This window comes from Geotrypetes seraphini, chromosome 1, assembly GCF_902459505.1.
Source record: "Geotrypetes seraphini chromosome 1, aGeoSer1.1, whole genome shotgun sequence".
In the NCBI taxonomy this organism is placed as follows: domain Eukaryota; kingdom Metazoa; phylum Chordata; class Amphibia; order Gymnophiona; family Dermophiidae; genus Geotrypetes; species Geotrypetes seraphini.
The window spans coordinates 284,300,507-284,320,792 of NC_047084.1; the positions used below are offsets into that span (position 1 = coordinate 284,300,507).

The 20,286-nt window shown below is 41.7% G+C and overlaps 1 protein-coding gene across 2 annotated transcripts in view; it reads right to left on the bottom strand.

The window, feature by feature from the left end:
- Positions 1 to 3,807: 3,807 nt before the first annotated feature.
- LOC117364152 (transmembrane protein 127-like) overlaps positions 3,808 to 20,286 on the bottom strand; it is a 145,806-nt gene continuing 129,327 nt past the window's right edge. Inside the window, exons 4-5 of one of the 2 annotated variants that reach the window (XM_033953062.1) lie at positions 13,794 to 14,029; positions 3,808 to 4,460 (exon numbers count right to left, since the gene is read on the bottom strand). In XM_033953062.1, coding sequence (XP_033808953.1) covers positions 13,907 to 14,029 — 123 coding nt within the window. In that variant the 3' untranslated portion in view covers positions 3,808 to 4,460; positions 13,794 to 13,906. Of the gene's footprint in view, positions 4,461 to 13,793; positions 14,030 to 20,286 lie in introns of those variants that run through there. The other variant, XM_033953072.1, reaches the window with a different exon arrangement.

The following is a 20,286-nucleotide window of genomic DNA, read 5'->3' on the forward strand; positions in this document are numbered from 1 at the left end:
ATTTTGACACCAGCAATTCATAAAGTTATTGCTCTAGTTTCTGCATAATTTCCCTGCACTATTGGAATTAATAGCTTTTGATTTTTGGATTCTAAAAATCTTTCAGGCTTATAAAGTGCCACAACTTGTTAAAAGTACCATGGTATTTGATGGTAAATAGTCTGATGGACCACAGAAACAACTTTATGTGGATATCTTTTGTTTCATGAGTAAATCAAGGACATTTTTTGTTGTTTACCTGCAATTACATCACTTTCTTTTCCAGAGATAAAGCAAAAAAAGATTTGACATCAATATGTGAACATTTCTTAAGAAAGAACTGAATATTTCATGGGGTGTCCTAATATTTTCACATGACCGTACATAAACATGGATTAACGAGACAAAGCTAACATGGATTTAGTCAAGGAAGATCTTGCCTCACCAATCTACTACATTTCTTTGAAGGGGTGAATAAACATGTGGATGAAGGTGAGCCAATTGATACTATGTATTTGAATTTTCAAAAGGCATTTGACAAAATACCTAATGAGGAAATTAGAAAGTCATGAGGTAGGAGGTAAATTAGATTGTAAGCTTTTCTGAGCAGGGACTGTCTATTATATATTAAATGTACAGTGCTGTATATGCCTTCCAATGCTATAGAAATGATAAATAATAGTGGTAGTTATGTCCTATTATGGATTAAGAACTGGTTAAAAAATAGAACAAAAAGAGTAGGATTAAATGGTCAATATTCTCAATGGAGAAGTGTAAATAGTGGGGTTACCCAGGGGTCTGTGCTGGGACAGCTGCTTTTTAACATATTTATCAATAATCTACAGATGGAAATAACTAGTGAGATAATTAAATCTGCTGATAACACAAAGTTGTTTAAAGTTGTTAAAATTGCAAAAGGATTGTGAATTATTACAAGAGGACCTGGTGAAACTGGGAGATTGAGCATTAAAATTGCAGATGACAATTAATGTGAGCAAGTACAAACAGGTCAGGATTAACCAATAGGCCAAGTAGGCACGTGCCTAGGGCCCGAAATGATCAGGGGGGCCCGATGAAGGAGGGCATCAACATTGTTTTTTCCAAACGGCGATGGGCCCTCCAGCATCGATTGGTAACATGGGCCCCACTCCCCATCGACGGAAAGTAAGACAAGCAAGCAACGTGGGTAAGAAAGGTAATGAGAACTGTAATTGTGCAAACGGTGCTGCTTGCCCAAAGCTTCCCTCTGACGCAGCTTCCTGTTTCCGCCTGGGTGCATGGTGGGGTGGGCAGGGCAGGGGTCCAGTGTACTTGTGTGCCTAGGGGCCCTCGACAAATTAATCCTGCCCTGAGTGCAAAGTGATGCATGTGGGAAAGAGGAACCCAAACTATAGCTAGGTGATGTAGGGTTGCACGTTAGGAGTCACCACCAGGAAAAGGATCTAGGTGTCATTGTTGAGGATACAATGAAACCCTCAGTTCAGTATGTGGTGGTGGCTAAGAAAGCAAATAGAATGTTAGGAATTATCAGAAAAGGAATGTAAAACAAAGATGAAAGTGTTATAATGCCTTTGTATTGCTCTATGCTGTGGCTGCACTTCGAATACTGTATGCATTTCAGGTCACCACATCTCAAGAAAGAAATAGCAGAATTAGAAAAGGTACAGAGTAGGGTGATGAAAATGGTGAAGGAGATATGACAACTTTCCTATTAAGAAAGGCTAAAGTGACTAGAGCTCTTCAGCCTGGAGAAAAGACAGCTTAGAGGAGATATGATAGAAGTCTATAAAATACTGAGTGGAATGGAACGGGTAGATATGAATCACTTGTTTACTCTTTTCCAAAAATACTAGGACTAGGGAACATGTGATGAAGCTACTAAGTAGTTGATTTAAAACAAGCTGGAGAAAATATTTTTTCACTCAACATGTAATTAAACTCTGGAATTCATTGCCAGAGAATTGTAGTGAAAGCAGTTAGCTTAGCAGAGTTTAAAAAAGGTTTAAATAATCTCTTAAAAGAGAAGTCCATAAGCCATTTTTAAGATGATGTGGGGAAATCCACTGCTTATTCCTAGAAAATACAGTATAAAATATGTTTTACTTTTGGGATCTTGCTAGGTACTTGTGACCTGAGTTGGCCATTATTGGAAGCAGGATACTGGGCTTGCAGTCTGTCCCAGTATGGTAGCTCTTATGTTATGTTAACTCCACAAAGAAAGGCTTTTCTTGAGCAAAATGTACTTGCTGGAGAAAAGATAGAAAAGGGGAGATATGATAGAAACTTTAACTTATTTGGTAAAATTCAGTGAAGTACACATGTGCTGGTTTTGAGTCTAACTGTAATTTTTATTAATAGTTTTCCACAGTGGAAAACATCACAATCTAGTTATTTATATGAACAAATATATTACTCAATATAATGGGAACCAAAGTATTCCTGTTTAAGTACAGGAATTGTACACACAAGTTTGTAATCCTCTTGAGGTGCTCTAATTATTTCTTTCCCCAAATTAATAAGATATCAACATTTATAGTTTCTCAAAAATAGAAAACAAGCAATAAACTATTATAATTTATATTATATCAGGTAAAAACTACTCAGACATTTTGTGAATATGGCATGTATTGTTTGCAACTGAACACTAGTTGCAGTTCTGTTTTTTTTGAGCCTGGTTTGTCTCAACATACTTCTAGCATTTCACTTCTCATTGGTCTGCAACACAGAATTACTGAGATTCTCTGAGCAAGTGGCTCTAGCACAAAGGTTCATAAACCTGTCCTGGGGACCCCCCACACATTTGGGTTTGCAAGATACAGTAAACTCTGTTATCCGGCACCCATAAGGATTGGTATTTGCTGGATAACTTTTTCTGGTTGCTTGAGAGTTACTGTAAAAATACTGTACTGTGTACAGTGGCTAGAAAGACAATAAGTGTCCTAACCCAGATCTCAATTCCTTCCCTCCAGCCCCAAAGCAGCAGCAGTCCTGAGCCATGAACGCCTCCCCCCCCCCCTTCTTACTGAAAGCAGCAGTGGCAGCCGGTCAGCAGAGGCAGCGCTGAAAACAGGCTGCTTAAGGCCAGCAGGGCCTTTCCTCTGACGGTTTTCAACGCTGCTGCTGCTGCTTCGGTTAAGGAAGAGAGGGGGATTGCAGGTCAGTACCGCTGCTGCTTTTGATACTCCAGGGCTGGAGGGAGGAGGGGTTCATGGCTTCAAGACCATTGCTGCTTCGGGGCTGGAGGGAGGGAGTTTTGCAGTTCAGGACCGCTGCTGCTGCTGCAGGGAGGGAATTCGCAGCTCAGGACTGCTGCCACTTCGGGGGACTTTTTTTCCAGCAATTTTTTTTTTGTCAGTTCGGTGAGTGCCACTTGCTTGAATACCAGTTAATTGGGATTCTACTGTACCCCTAATGAATATGCATGATAGAAATTTGCATGCCTACTACCTATTTTATAGACAAATCTTACTCATGCATATTCATTAGAGATATCTTGAAAACCCGACTGGTTGGGGGTCCCCCAGGAGAGGTTTAAGAACCATTGCTCTAGCATGCTGTTAAGCATGACACTTGTTTACTTGTTTTACAGACAAGAACTTAGTAGATCTAGGCCTAGATGGATTGGTTCTGATCTGTCATTTACATTGAACTCCACAGAGTCTGAATTTCCTATCCTACTATACATCTAGGATCTCTCTGGTAGTGTTTACATCGTGGTATTAATTGTAATGACATCCAAATGCCATTACACAACATATTGATCTATTTTTATGCAGACAAGACAAACGTTCATGTTCACAAATGATAACACAAGATTTGGTCAACAGACTAACTCAAACATGATAAATTTAATATTCTTATGAAGGCAGGCAATAAATTGATTAGACATTTCTGGATGTGAAAACAGTGAATTACATTTTCCCTTTCATTTGAGGGCAAGATACAATGTTTTTAAATTTGAACACCATTTAATCCACAAATCCTATTAATACATTCTGATATGAAGTTCACTTTTTTATAATAGAAATTTATTACTGGCTCACATTCTGTTCTGCTGTGATCTAAAGATCTTCTGCCCAGGCAGTTATTCATCCATATTCAATTTATACATTAGACCAACTCAGGGGTTCTCAACCCTGTCCTTGGGACACACCTAGCCAGTCAGAATTTCAAGATACTCACCATGAATATGCATAAGATATTTGCATAGATTTGCATAGAATGGGGGTAGTGCATGTACATTTATCTCATGCATTTTCATTGTGACTATCATGAAAACCTGACTGGCTAGGTATGACCTTGGATGGGGTTGAGAATACCTGGACCAACTTAATACATATATAACTAGCTTTTGATAGTTATCCTCCTTTCAGTATGATAAATCACTCGGCTCTTCTCTCCTTTTCTCCTCTGATGGGACTTGTTTTTCTCTAGCTCTGCAACTGCTACTCCTGTCTGACAACCAGTATGCCAGAGTGAGGCTAAAAGATAAATATAAGAATTAAAACTCATCCTTAAACTCCAACCACAATACAAACTATTGCATCAAGATGTAAAGCAAGACTATAAATAGTACATACATTTCCACATTTCCCCACTTACCTGGACTTCAGAAAAAAACTCAAAACTCACTTATTCCACAGACAGAATCCCTAACACTCCCTCTCGCGACTTCTACTCCCTTCAATACACTTGAACCCCCACCTTCCCCCCCTAGGTTCCCTCCAAACCTATTAACTTCCCGGACACTCATGTATATTCCATGTACTATATTCCCAGTATATTCCTTGCATATTCCTTGTATTTTCCTTGTACCATACTCCTTGTATTCTCCTTGTATATTCCTACTGATGGTATTTTATATCGACTTCATCTTGTTAAATTCCTGTTAACTTCAACGACATGTACATTCCAAAAAATTGTAAATTCCAACGTTATTTTCATGTGTAATCTTATTAACTGCTATGAACCACCTAGAACTCTCTGGGTATGGCGGTATACAAAATAAAGTTATTATTATTATTATTATTATTAAAAGAGCCATAAGTTCCACTCCAGGTTAGACCCCAGTGCATGCCAGCATTTACTGGTGTAAAACCTGTACTGAATGAACCAAACTTTGCATGCACGGATTACATGCAAGTTTAAATGAAAAATGAATATTGCATAAGTTGAAAAAAATGTTAAACAGCTGGAAGTGGTAATATACAAGTAAATACTTTTTCTAGCTTTTCCTTTAAGAAAGGGGTTATACTTTTGGAGCTGCCAAAGGGAGGCAAAACTGAACAGGGGCCTCAACATTTATCAGGATGCAGGAAGCAAGTGATTCTAGGTGTCTGAAGATAAGTACACAAATCCTGGAAAGCTATTTTTTTCATGCAGTGCATAATTAAGCTGTGGAATCTTTTGCTAGAGGATGTGGTGAAGGTAACAAAAGTAGCAAGATTCAAAGTAGGTTTAGACAAATTCCTGAAGAATAAGTCCATTAACTTGTACTGAAAAATCTTGCAGTGTAGCTACGGCAAACTGTAACCTATAAACTGTATATTATATATATTGGTATTAGATCTCTAGTATGTGTCGAGTTAAGATAAACTTGTATCAAAAAAACTTGTACTGTAACTATGGCAAATTGTAACCTGTTAACTGTATATTATGTATGTTCACCTGTAACCCATTCTGAGTTCTTTGGGGAGAACAGTATATATAACATGAATTAAATTAATGAATTACATTTTATTAGCCAGGTAAACTTTGGAGAGCCACTGCTCATTCTGAAAATGAGATATGAGAAATATACTCACCCACCCACCCACCCCTTTTACTAAACCGCGATAGCGGATATTAGCACAGGGGGCCACACTGAATTCTCCATGTTGCTTCCAACGCTCACAGGAACTTTATGAGCATTGGGAGTTGCACAGAGCATTCAGCACGGCTCCCTGCGCTAATAACTGCTATTGCGGTTTAGTAAAAAGGGGGGAGGGGGGATAGTGATGTGAGAGAGGGTTTTTTCCCCCCTTCTGATTTCCTCTATTATTGCATTTATGTCACACTGAATGGTTTCTGAGTCTGGTCTTTAAACCAACTCCGTAAGGGTTCAAATACTACTACTACTAATAATAATAATCATTTCTATAGTGTTACTAAATGTACCCAGCACTGTACACTAAGGTGCTCATAATCGAAAGAGAAAAACGTCCAAAAACCGGCCTAAGTCAGCACTTGGACAAACATTTCCCAAATACGTCCATGTGCCGATAATAAAAACGGGATTTGGACGTATTTCTAAATGACCTAGGCCTTCATAGTGCCGCTGAGCGACCAAAGCTAAACAGGGTGTTTTGGGAGGAGTGTCGAGGGTGGGAGTTGGGTGGGACGTGGGCCGGCTTAGACTTATGCAGCTCAGGATCGACGGAACTTGGACGTTGTGACTTAGACCATGTAAAACATGGTCTAAGTCACAAAAACCCACCTAAAGTCACCAGAAAAGCACTGCAAACACATAAAACAGACCCCCACACACTACCCCAGTAATCACCAACCTCCCCACCCCCATAAAAATATTAATCACACCTTTAAAATTCAACCTCCAGACCATAATCACCTGGCCGCCTGGCATAGGAAAGCCTAGATGTCCAGCACAGAGGCGGCTTAAGCCATCTTGAGGGTGGGTTAGGGACTCATGGAGAGGAGGACCCATGCCCATAAGCCCCTGTAATCACTGCATTGATACTGAAACATGTGCACTCCCCTATACACCCCCAAAACCCTTTTGTACTGGCATATAAGTGGCTCCTGCAGCCATAAGGGCTATTGGGGTGGTAGATAAGTGGGTCTAGGGGATTCTGGAGGTGGTTTGGAGGGCTCACCATGACCTAATAAGGGAGCTGTAGTGAGAAGACATGGCACCCTTTTTGTGAAGTTCACAGCAGTGCTCTGAAAGGTACCCCACTATTTAGGTGTCATGTCTGGGTTTTCAGTCCATCACTTAGCAGAGCCTTCCTATGTCCAACAGGGCTTGTTCTAGGCGTTTTTCACTTGGACGAAAAGTTGGACGGAAATGTGGTATAAAGATGGACGATTTAGCAGCTTGGACGATCAGATCGGCAGGACATATAATTAGACGATTTTCGAAACAAAAAAAATTTTGGACGTATTTTTCGAAAATGTGTCCTAGGCTGTTTTTTACTTTGGACGACTTGCGACTTAGACGCAAACGGACTTAGATGTCCCTTTCGATTATGCCCCTCCACATGTACATCAGACAGTCCCTGCTTGATAGTTTACAATCTAACTAAGATAGGCAGCAGTTTTTCCATCCTCCCTCCCTCTCATTCCCCCTGTGCAGTACCTCCTGTCCAACCTCTCTCTCCTATCCACCTCCACCCCCACTGCGAGATATGGTATACCTTAAGGCCTCCCAAAGTAGCAGCAGCAACGCTGGGAACAGGAAGCTTGTGGCCTGCCCCACCAGGGCTTCCCTCTACTGTATCATCAGTGAGGCAGCAGAGGGAAGGCCTAGCAAGGTAGACCGTGAGCAGCCTATTCACAGCGCTGCTTCTACCGGCCGGTGACCGCCGCTGCTGCTGCTTTAGGAGGTATGTCAGGTCTCAAGGGGGAGGGGGAGTGCTGGTCACTGAATTGGTAAGTCTGATATTTTCAGTCAACGAATCGATTTGATTTGGGCAGCACTAGTGCACAGGTCACAGTGTGTGCAGTGTGATGGCAGCCGAATCTCCTTTGGTTTCCTGCTCCTTTTTTCACAGTGGCCATTTTGTCTCATCAGGATTCTTCCTCTGTGGATAGGAAGATGATTAGAGAAGAGGGAGGAACAAATCCCTTCCACTTCTGGGGCTTCATCAGGTATCCAATCACCGCACAGGGGGATAGTGCAGATCAGTCTTAGGCTGTGTTTGCAGAAGAGCCATTTTCTCTCAAATTTTATTCTTTTATTTCATAAGGCATACTTGTTGAAGGGGGCTATGCCAGCAAACTTTTCCAGATCCTTCTTCTACTCCAGTGCTGCAGCAGAGACAGAATTATTCCAAGTGCAAGAAATTGTCAGCTTCTAAGTTGGAAGTGGTATTCTTCCTGGCTCATTCTCCAACAGTTACATAAAGGGCAGAGTCACCCTCAGACATGATCCTGGGGGATCTGGACGAGGAGGAGATGCCGCTGGCAGAGTTATTTCTAAAGCCCTGTACAGTCTGAATATTTCAATTCCAGATGCTCAGTCCCAGGCTGTGGTCAATCCGTTGATGGCTGGAACCATGAGGTATCCTAAGACTTATCCTGTGCATGAGGCCATGCAGGAATTAATTTCAGTACAATGGGATACTCCTGGTGCTAGTCTGCGAGTGGCCAAGACAATGGAACAACTTTATCCTATATCCCAACAAGGACAGAAAAAATTCAGGTTTCCAAAGGTAGATGCCCTAGTAGTAACAGTCACCAAGACTACGCTTCCAGTTGAAAGAGGGGTAGCTCTTAAAGATGTACACAATAGAAAGCTGGAAGGTTCATTAAAGATGTCCTTTCAGGTTTTGGCTCTGGCGTTGCACGCAGCTATCTTTAATTCTTATGCATTGCGAGCGTGTCTTTGCTAGGTACAGCAGATTACAGATTCGGTCGTTGAGTCAGACTCTCAACTGCCCAAGGAGCTTCCTGATGTGGAGACTGGGCTAGTGCATTTGGAAAATTCCTTATACAGTATGATCTTATCAGGGCCTCAGCAAAGCAGATGTCTTCTAGAAGGTCCTTGTGGCTTCACCATTGGTCAGCAAATGCCATTTCTAAATGATGATTAGTGAAGCTTCCCTTTAAAGGTAAACTTTTTTGGGAGATCTAAAAATGTTAGTGAAGGACTTTGGGGATTCTAAGTCTCAGCATCTACTTGAGGATAAGCCTAAAGCCTAAAGTCGCAAGTCCGTCTTTGCTTCCGAAATGCCAAATGTTATAGTCCAGGAAAAGCTCCTGTATGTGAACTGTTATGTGGACATAAGATAGAGAGTCAATGAAGTGACATGAAGAGAGGGCTAATGTGAGCATAACAATGTGGAATATGTCAAGTAGCAGAATTTTAACAGACTGAAGGGAGAGAGATGGCTTAGCGGGAGATCTGTGAGAAGCAAGTTACAGTAATTAAAGCGTGCGATGATAAAAGTGTGAATAAGGGTTTTGGTAGTGTGCTGAGAAGGAATAAAATTTGGTGACATTATAAAGAAAGAAACAGATTTTAGTAGTCTTGTTAGATTTGTGCAGAGAAAGAGGAGTCAAAGATAATTCCAAGGTTACAAGCTGATAAAGACAGCGAGAATTAAAGTGCTATCCATAAAAATATGAGAATGAGGGAAATAGAGAGGTGGGTTTAGGGAGAAAGATAAGAAGTTCAGTCTTGTCCCTCTAAAAATGAACCAGACCCACCAAATGGCGGTGAAACAACCAGGCAGCAATGTCAGACAAGCAGGCTGAGATTTGGATCCAGATACTGAAAACCATGGAAGGAGAGCAGAGCACCAAGGGAATACGTATATACTGTACATTCACCCTTTTGTCCTGGGTCATCAAGTGGTCTAATTTTAGAAAAGTGTCCCACCTCACCATCAATGATTTTGATGAAACTTTATATGCTGAATCTTACATGACCCAAATGAGCTCTGGTAAAGTTTAAGGTCCACCAGTGAAATACTTGTGAAGATATATTGTTTGATACCATACCATGACCATGCACAATTTTGGTAACTTTGAGTCAAAATCATTCCTTGGCCATTGAAACTAAACAAATGAAACTTTGCAATCGTATACAACTTTTTACATCTATTCAATGGAACTAATGCAGATTTTCATTTTTTTTAAACTGACATATGTAAAAAGCCTCAAAGTGGGCCAAAAAAATGTACCATGCTAAAAAAAATTCAAAGTTTAGCCTTCTGTGGCTCCTGCAATAATGAAGTTAACCCCGTCATGAGCTTGATAGATGAAAGGAACAATATACTGAAGATTTATTACAAAAACTCACCAATACAGTAAAGTTCATCATCATCAAAGATAAGTACAATATTATTTTGTTATGTATATCTTTGATATACTGATATAGTGAAGATCTTGACAGCAGCTATGGAGGTAGGGTAGGTGCAATGATGTTTGATATTACACCTCTTATTATATGCCGTTGCCGGTATTAAGTGGTGTTTTTCTTCTGAGCACTATTATTATTTATATTACTATAGAAACATAGAAACATAGAAATAGACGGCAGATAAGGGCCATGGTCCATCTAGTCTGCTCACCCTAATGACCCTCCCCTACCTTTGCCCTGTGAATAGATCCCATGTGTCGATCCCATTTGACCTTAAAATCAGGCACGCTGCTGGCCTCAATCACCTGCAGTGGAAGACTATTCCAACGATCAACCACCCTTTCAGTGAAAAAGAATTTCCTGGTTTTCCACAGATGCCCCTGATTTTCCACGGATGCCCTCTTGTTGCCGTGGGACCCTTGAAAAAGAAGATATCTTCCTCCGCCTCGATGCGGCCCGTGAGATACTTGAACGTCTCGATCATGTCCCCCCTCTCTCTGCGCTTCTCGAGCGAGTATAGCTGTAATTTGTCTAGCCGTTCTTCGTACGGGAGATCCTTGAGATCCGGGTGGCCATTCTCTGAACCGACTCCAGTCTCAGCACATCCTTGCGATAATGCGGCCTCCAAAATTGCACACAGTATTCCAGGTGGGGCCTTACCATGGATCTATACAATGGCATAATGACTTCCGGCTGACGGCTGACGAAACCCCTGCGTATACAACCTATGATTTGTCTTGCCTTGGATGAAGCTTGCTCCACTTGATTGCTTATTGAGTTAGTAAGATTTTTTTTTACTATTTCTATATGAGAAATCCTGTGTATAATTATTTTTCTTCTGCTTTTTGACTAGTTTGTTTTATCTAGATAACTTTAGGGCATCACAAAACACCAGGATATTGTGTGTTGATGCCTGCATAGGGGAAGCACTGAATATCTGAGTCTAATTTAACCAGTAGCGGTTAGAATTTAAAAAAAGGTTGACTGCTGCTGGCTGAATTATCATACCCTTCTAGTTCATATTTCACAGAAAGTTTACCCATCTTAGATACTATACATTTGGATAGAAACACAACAAAATAAAACTTGTCCCTCACAAAATAATGTCATAGTGTTTTCTTGAATATCATTTCCCACAGCGTTTGTTGTGACTATATCCTCACAGATCAGTGAGAACACTTGTTTTAGAATACTATACAATATGCTTCAACATTATCCAAATTAAGCATCATATTTTATTAACTAACCCAGCATGGATTACGGTAATGGCACAATAAATCATATATCCTACAAAGGAAGCAGCTGAGTGGAGTCTTAAATGGGAAATAGCCACACACTAAAAGCACCTTGTTAACTTAGTAACACCCACTGCTATTGCTTGAATTATAGATTTTAATGAAAACTGATCAAATGCCATGCTGTCTTTGCTGATGAGTTCTATTTATAACCTTGAGAGGCTCTTGTATCTTCCTGGCTTAGAAGTAGGTACAGCAATGTGATATGTGAGAGGAGAGACTAGGACTTCTCTTTTATAGGCCTTTACAATTTGGTCCTCAGTATATGGTCAGGGCTTGATACACTCTGTAGCTGATATATTTAAACACTGAAGAGCTTTGACTGTCCTAACCTACCACCTTAGTAGTGTTGAGGGGATCTTTTATTCAATTTTATAAAAGGATGAGTCCATGAAAGCACATACAGAATCTCAATACTGAAGAGTTAAGAGTTGGATTTAAACAAAAATTTATTATCTGTGACATTACAATTAATTATGCAAAAAATAATGGCGATAGGTTGCATATGTTTTGTTTCCATATTGATATATATATATTATAGATCTTTTCTATTTTTCTCTATCATTTATCTGCAAAGTGTGATTTACAATATATTTGAACCTGTCAATAGTTTTTGATTTACGTACAGTATACTGTAAAAATCCATTCACAGTCATAGAAAGGAGAGCCTGAACCCCATTATTTATCCATGGGCTCTTTTACAATACTGGAGTCTATTTAATCTTATTATTATTTTCTTATTATTCTTATTATTATTTTGAAAGTTTGTTGAAAAAAATTACTATATTGGTAAGAACTAGACACAAAGGGGCTGATTCTGTATGGGACACCGGTCTCGGTGGCCATCCCCTTGTGCAGCAGCTCTGAGGCCTCCAAAAAGAGTGGCAGCGCTCTGAATGGGCCTTCCCTCTGCAGCGTCTTTCTATTCCTCTCTCCCATCCCTCTGTGCAGTGGAACCCCACCGACCCACCGTGAGCTTGACATACCTCCAACTCCGAAGCCTCCAAAACAGCGGCAACAGCTCTGAATGGGCTGCTTTGAAGCCTTCCCCGTGAAGCAGCCTGTTCCCTGTGAAGCAGTCTGCTTAGAGCAGCTGCTGCCACCATTGTTTTGGAGATTTCAGAGTTGGAGGTATGTCAGGCTCACGGTGGGAGGGTTGGTGAGGTTCCACTGCACAGAGGGATGGGAGGAAGGGATAGAAAGATGATGCAGAAGGAAGGCCCATTCAGAGTGTTGCCGCTCTTTTTGGAGGCCTCAGAGCTGCTGCACAAGGGGATGGGTGAGAGGCGAGGTAAGATGCTGCACATGAGGGGGTGGGGGGAGAGAAAAGAAAGAGGAAGAATTTGGATGGAGGAAAGGAAGGGAGAGATGATTGTTGTACATGAAAAAAAAAAAAGACATGCCCCAAAAATAAGCCCTAGTGCATTTTTTGGAGCACAAATTAATATAAGACCCTGTCTTATTTTCGGGGAAACATGGTATTTAAAGTATACCAAACATACATCAACCAACATATCTGTAAAAGCCAGACCACTGAATATGAATTCCTAACTTATATGGATAAGTTATCCATGATAGGTATAACTTATCCAGATAAGATATCTTTATCTAGATAAATCTTTCTCTGCTAAGGAATTTGATCTTCCTTAGATATGTTCAGTCTGTGAGTAACTCATTTTATCTTGCCTTCCACCTTGTAAATTTCAAAGTTTTAATCAGAAGGATAGCTGCAGAATTATGAAAACATGGAATGACCTAGTAGTGAGAGCCTAAATTGAGAACCAAGAATGCCAGGGTTCAAATCCTATTGATGGCCCTTGTGACCTGGAGCAAGTCACTTTACCCTCCCCCCTCCACACACACACATTGTTTCATTTACAGACCAATTGCAAGCCCTTTGGGGATAGAGAAATATCTACTAGTACAAGTACAATCTGTTAGAACAGTATTTTGATTCAAGGAATGAAAAATGTTACATATGGGCTGATTCTTCAGAAGAACTGTGTAATAATGGAATATGGGCTCTCATTACCAAACCACATTTGTAGAATTTTATTACTCAAAATGTTGCAGACTCTACCCCTAGAAATTCATTCAACTATAATGGACTTTAATTTTGAGAGTATGATCAACAATGGAAAATGATAAACCTAAATTTGTCTATGGTGGGACAATACCAGAGATCTTCAAATCATCACTGTCACTGGGCCCTGTAATTAATCAATCATTTTTATACAAATATGACTGAGGCTTTTCAACATATCAAGCATTTATTATAACTAATCAAACTAAATGTTGCACTGAACATCTAATGGTGTTCTATATAGTGATGTGAAGATTACTTTGAATTTAAGAAAAACTACCCTTGATTTGCAGGCTAGTGCTTTAAAATATGGCTCATACTTGTACACATATTATAGATAAGAGGTTCATCATACCATGTGATGCAAAAACATAGGTAGATATATGAGCAGCAAGTCTTCACTCAAGCAGGAATCAGTGCAGTCAGACTGGGGTGCAGCTGATGTCATGAAAAGAAGATGAACAGTTCTTAGGGCATGCTGAAGGTCAAATGTTTCCCTTGCTTCACCGACGGCACTTTGATTATGATACTGGCTGAGACAGTTTGCAGAACATTCGTTTTAGGTAAGACATTTAGGTTCAGCCACAAAACCTAAAAAACAAAAGAGCACTAACTTTGCAACAATAGAAAAAAAATGCAAAGGAAAGCAGCATACACATTTCAGGAAAGTTATATCAATGCATGGCCAAAGACATTTATTTAAAAAAAACAACACAATATCCACAATTTTGCCTGCTACTAATTTGAAAACTCACTTTCTTCTGATTTTTTTTCTTCTGCTATGCTCCTCTCTGTTTAAATAAAGATTAATGCACATGTGCTAGAGGTAAAAAAGCAATGAATACACAAAGGGCCTGAATATGACTACCCTTACACCACCACCAGCAACACCTCGAATCCGGACAGTATTATATCCATTCGTCTAAACAACAGAATCCGGACAATATTATCTCTATTCGTCTAAACAACCTATCACTATCTACTATCTACTACCAATTTATCCTGGAAAAGTCCAGAATAACAATTGTAACTTAACGCACTCTTGATTATATGTACTGCAATGCTACTGGAAATGTCCAGTCTCCTAACTTGTAATCCGCTTAGAACCGCAAGGCACAAGCGGAATAGAAATCACTAATGTAATGTAATGTAATATATGTAGTGCAACCAAAGTTATGTGTGTAAATCTGTACACACTGCCGATCTGTGTGCGCAACTTAATTGTTTAACAAGTTAATTAGTGCCGATAAGTGGCAATTAATAAGTACTGTAATAATTGTCACAAATTAGAATTTGTACACACAACTTTATAGGCATATTCTATAAAGTGGTGAATGTAAAATCTATTATCCCAGGACAAGCAGGCAGCATATTCTCACATGTGGGTGATGTCATCCACGGAGCCCGGATGAGGACAGCCTCGCAAGCAGACTTGCTTATAAAACTTTTAGAAAGTTTGTGACTGCCACACCATGCATGCACGAGTGCCTTCCCACCTGACGTAGGGCACATGTCTCCTCAGTTCTCCGTGGATCCGAGAAGTCCTCTACTTTGTGCCTTCTCTCACCGCGGCTCATGTATTTTTTTTCTTACAGGGTCGATGTGTTTTCTGCGCGTTTTGGTTTCTTTTTTTTTTTAAAAAAAATTTTTCAGTTTCGTTTCTTTTTTTCTTCGTGTCATGGCATGGCCTACCCCGCAGCCTCAGCCTACGAGCTTTGATTTCACCGTGGATATTTTCCAGTCTATGTCCCAGCCAGTCACAGGCTTTAAGAAGTGTAGCTGCTGACAGCAATATCCCTCACTGACCCACATTGGTAGTGTGTGCAGTATTTAGGATCTGACCATCGTCCAGAGTCATGTGCCCGCTGCTCTACCCTTCATCCTCGAGCCTTAAACATCGTCGAGTTCAGGTAGAGAAGATATTCGGCGGTATGGATAGACCTTTGCCTAAGGTCCTTACCCTGACTCCAACCCCGATCTGGACCCCAAATCCAGTCAAGTTTTCTACGGGGTTCCTATTTTGGACCTCAGAACACTCAACAAATTTCTTGTCACAGAGAAATTTTGACTGTTGTCTCTGGCATCTCTATATCCCCTTCTAGATCAGAACGATTGGTTATGTTCTCTAGATCTCAAAGAGGCTTACACTCACATTCCCAAACATCCAGCTTCTCGACAGTTCCTCAGATTTTGGGTGGGAAATCTGCATTTTCAGTACAGGGTGCTACCCTTCGGCCTGGCATCATCTCCCAGAGGGTTCACCAAGTGCCTCGTTGTAGTGGCAGCAGCTCAGCGCAACTATGGTCTTCAGGTATTCCCGTACTTGGACGACTGGTTCAAAGAATCAATATCTCAGGGGGTTATTATAGCAACCCAATGGACTAAGTGGTTCCTCCAGAGTTTGGGCTTTGAAATCAACTTTCCTAAGTCCCTGCTACAACCCTCTCAGACTTTATAGTTCATCGGAGCTGTGCTAGACACTGTGCAACTCAGAGCATTCCTTCCTCAACAACGTCAGGATGCTCTCATTCGACTCTGCCAACAAGTGTCTTCCCTATCTTCAATTTCAGCAAGACACATGATGGTTCTCCTCGGACACATGGCTTATACCGTTCACGTGACTCCTTTTGCCAGACTTCACCTCAGAATTCCTCAGTGGACCCTGGCATCTCAGTGGGCACAGGCTTTCGACCAACTCTCTCAGCAGATTACAGTGACTCCTTCGTTGAGACAGTCTCTCCACTGGTGGATGTTCTCTTCCACTCTCTCCAGAGGTTTACTGTTTCTAATGCCCCCTCATCAGGTGGTCCTCACCACAGATTCCTCGACCTACGCTTGGGGGGCTCATTTTTTTTTTTTTTTTTAGAACTGCCTTCACCGGATCAGACCTTCGGTCCATCAAGTCCGGCGATCCGCACACGCGGAGGCCCCGCCAGGTGTACACCTGGCGTAATTTATAGTCCACCATATCTTTATATGCCTCTCTTAAGGAGATATGCATCTAGTTTGCTCTTGAAGCCTAGGACGGTCGATTCCGCAATAATCTCCTCTGGGAGGGCATTCCAGGTGTCAACCACTCTCTGAGTGAAGCAGAACTTCCTGATATTAGTCCTGAACCTGTCCCCCCTCAGCTTCATTCCATGTCCTCTAGTCCGTGTCAAATTGGACAGTGTAAATAATCTTCTCTGCTCTATTTTGTCGATTCCTTTCAGTATTTTGAAGGTCTCGATCATATCCCCACGCATTCTCCTTTTCTCAAGGGAGAACAATCCCAGTGTTATAAGTCTATCCTCATATTCCAGTCTCTCCATACCCTTCACCAGTTTTGTTGCTCGTCTCTGCACCCTCTCCAGCAGTTTTATATCCTTCTTTAGGTAGGGAGACCAATGTTGGACGCAGTATTCCAAGTGTGGTCTGACCATTGCCCTATAAAGCGGCATTATAACTTTCTCCGATCTACTCGAGATTCCTTTCTTTATCATGCCCAACATTCTATTTGCCTTCTTTGCCGCTGCCGCGCATTGTGCCGACGGCTTCAGGGTCTTATCTATCAGTACACCCAGGTCCCTTTCTTGTTCACTCTTCCCCAGAGTTGCACCTGACATTGTATACTCGTATTCCTTATTCTTATTGCCTAAATGCATTACCTTGCATTTCTCCACATTGAACTTCATCTGCCATTTCTCCGCCCATGTTTCTAACCGACACAAGTCGCTCTGGAGTTTCTCTCTATCCTCCTGCGATCTGATCGCCCGGCATAGTTTTGTATCGTCTGCAAACTTGATGATCTCACTGGATGTTCCTTCCTCCAGGTCATTGATATAAATATTAAAAAGGATCGGCCCAAGTACCGAGCCCTGGGGTACCCCACTAGTCACTTTCTCCCAGTCGGAGAACTTCCCATTTATGCCCACTCTCTGCTTTCGGTTTTCCAGCCATTTGCCTATCCATCTTTGTATATCTCCCTCTATGCCATGGCTTTGTAGTTTCCTGAGAAGTCTTTCGTGTGGAACTTTGTCGAACGCTTTCTGGAAGTCCAAGTATATTATGTCCACAGGCTTCCCACTATCAATTTGCTCGTTTACGGTCTCAAAAAATTGGAGTAAATTCGTCAAACATGATTTCCCTTTCCTGAATCCATGTTGACTGGGTTTCATCAAGTCGTGTGCGTCCAAGTGCCGGACTATGCTATCCTTGATCAGTGCTTCAACCATCTTGCCGGGGACCGACGTAAGACTCACAGGCCTATAGTTGCCCGGTTCCCCTCTCGATCCTTTTTTGAAAATTGGCGTGACGTTCGCTATCCTCCAGTCGTCCGGTATCTGTCCAGTTCTAATTGTCAGGTTTGCAAGTTTGTGCAATAACTCTCCGATTTCAACCTTCAATTCCTTTAAGACTCTCGGGTGAATTCCATCCGGTCCAGGGGATTTGTCACTTTTAAGTTTGTCGATCTGATAGTATATCTGGTCTAAGTCCACTTCAACTGTGGTGAGGCTGTCCTCTATTTCTCCTGGAAACACTTTCTCTGCTTCAGGTATTGTTGAGGTGTCTTCCTTCGTAAAGACAGACGCAAAGAAGGAATTTAGTTTGTCTGCGATTTGTTTATCTTCCTTGATGTACCCTTTTCTTCCCTGGTCGTCCAGGGGTCCCACTGCCTCTTTTGCAGGTTTTTTCCCTTTCACGTATCTAAAGAAGGGCTTGAAGTTTTTGGCCTCCTGGGCTATTTTTTCCTCATAATCCTGTTTGGCATCCCTCACCGCCTTGTGACATTTCTTCTGATCATCTTTATGTTTGTTCCAGGCTTCGGTTGTCTTTATGCATTTCCATTTTTTGAAAGAGTCCTTCTTTTCTTTTATGGCTTCCTTCACCTGTATGGTAAGCCATGCCGGTTCTCTTTTGCTCTTTGTTCTCCGATCTTTGGAAATCCTCGGAATGTAGAGATCTTGTGCTTCTGTGATAGTATTTTTCAGTAGGGACCATGCCTGATCTACCGTTTCAAGTTTGTCCACCATCTTCTCTAGTCGTTTTTCTACCATGGCCCTCATGCGATCGTATTTACCCTTTTTAAAGTTTAAGGTGGTGGTTAAGGTTTTGGCATGTTTCCCTTTCCCGATGTCAAGTTTAAAGTTGATTACATTGTGATCACTCGTTCCCAGTGGAACCACGACTTCCACTTCTGTTATCGGTCCCGTGAGGCCATTTAGGACCAAGTCCAAGGTGGCGTTGCCTCTTGTCGGCTCTTTTACCATTTGTTCCAGGAAGCAATCCCCTAGCACATCCAGGAACTTGGCCTCCTTGCCGCAGTTGGAGGTTGCTAGTTTCCAGTCTATCCCTGGGAAATTGAAGTCTCCCAATACAATTACATTGCCCGTCTTGCATTCTTGTTTGATTTCTTCCATCATTTCTGAATCAGTTTCCTCCGCCTGTCCTGGGGGACGATAGTAAAGGCCAATTTTCGTATCTGCACCATATTGACCAGGAATTTTGATCCAGAGTGACTCAAGCTTCTCTTTCATATCTGTTGTAACCATTTCAACAGAATCTATTCCCTCCTTAACATATAGAGCAATACCTCCACCTTTCTGCCCTACTCGATCTCTTCTATACAGTTTGTATCCCTGTAGTACTGTGTCCCATTTGTTTTCTTCATTCCACCATGTTTCTGTTATGCCAATGATATCCAATATGTCATGTCTCGCTATTGTCTCTAGTTCCCCCATTTTGTTACCTAGACTTCTAGCATTCGTATACATACATCTAAATTCCCTTTGTGTTACCTTTTTGGACCTTCTACTCTTGGCCGTCCCTATAGTTTCAAATACGGTATCCTTTACTGCTCCTGTGTTATCACCCTTGTTTGCTGTGTGGTCGTCCTCTCCTGTGTCTGAGTTGTCCCTTCCTGCTTTTTCTCCCTTATTGGCTGTGGGGTCGTCTTCTCTTGTGTAGGAGTAGTAGTCCTTGGCTTCTTCGTCGGGGCATCCTGCTATCCGTGCCATCGACCGGTGGTCGACTGTCGGCTTTCCCCTATCTTTCAGTTTAAAGCCTTCTCGATTGCCTTCTTCATGTTGCTTGCCAAAACTCGTGCTCCTTCCTTGTTGAGGTGTAGTCCGTCCCTTCTGTAGTACTTGCTTTTTCCCCAGAACGCCGTCCAGTTGCGCACGAAGTCGAAGCCTTCTTCTTCGCACCATCGTCTCATCCAGGCGTTGATTACTTGCAATTCCCCTTGTCTCTTTCCATCCGCTCTTGGTACTGGGAGGATCTCAGAGAAGGCCACCCTCACCTCCCTCATCTCGATAAAATCCGTACTCAAGGCCATTGGTCCAGCACGGATCGCCAGTGTCACATCAATCTGTTGGAACTCAGAGCGATCTTCAATGCACTCAAAGCTTGGAGGTACTGGATCCCTCCCTCTTTGTCAGGAAGCTCAAAAGGTGTGGAACTGGGCAATCCATCACAACACCTTTCTGAAAGCAGTCTACCTTCAAGGTGAGAAAAACTGTCTGGCAGACAAATTGAGTCATCTTCTGCAACCTCACGAATGGACACTCAACTCCTCGCCTCTTCATCACATTTTTTCTCAGTGGGGGACTCCGCAGATAGATCTCTTTGCGTCTCCCCACAACAACAAACTGCCTCAGTTCTGCTCCAGGATTTACTCTCCTCACTGCCTCGAGGCAGATGCTTTTCTTCTGGAATGGATGAATCAGTTTCTCTATGCATTTCCTCCATTTCCTCTCATTCTCAAGACACTCGTCAAACTCAAACATGCCACCATGATTCTGATAGCTCCTCGGTGGCCCAGACAACCGTGGTTCTCCCTTCTCCTTCAACTCAGCAGCAAAGAGCCA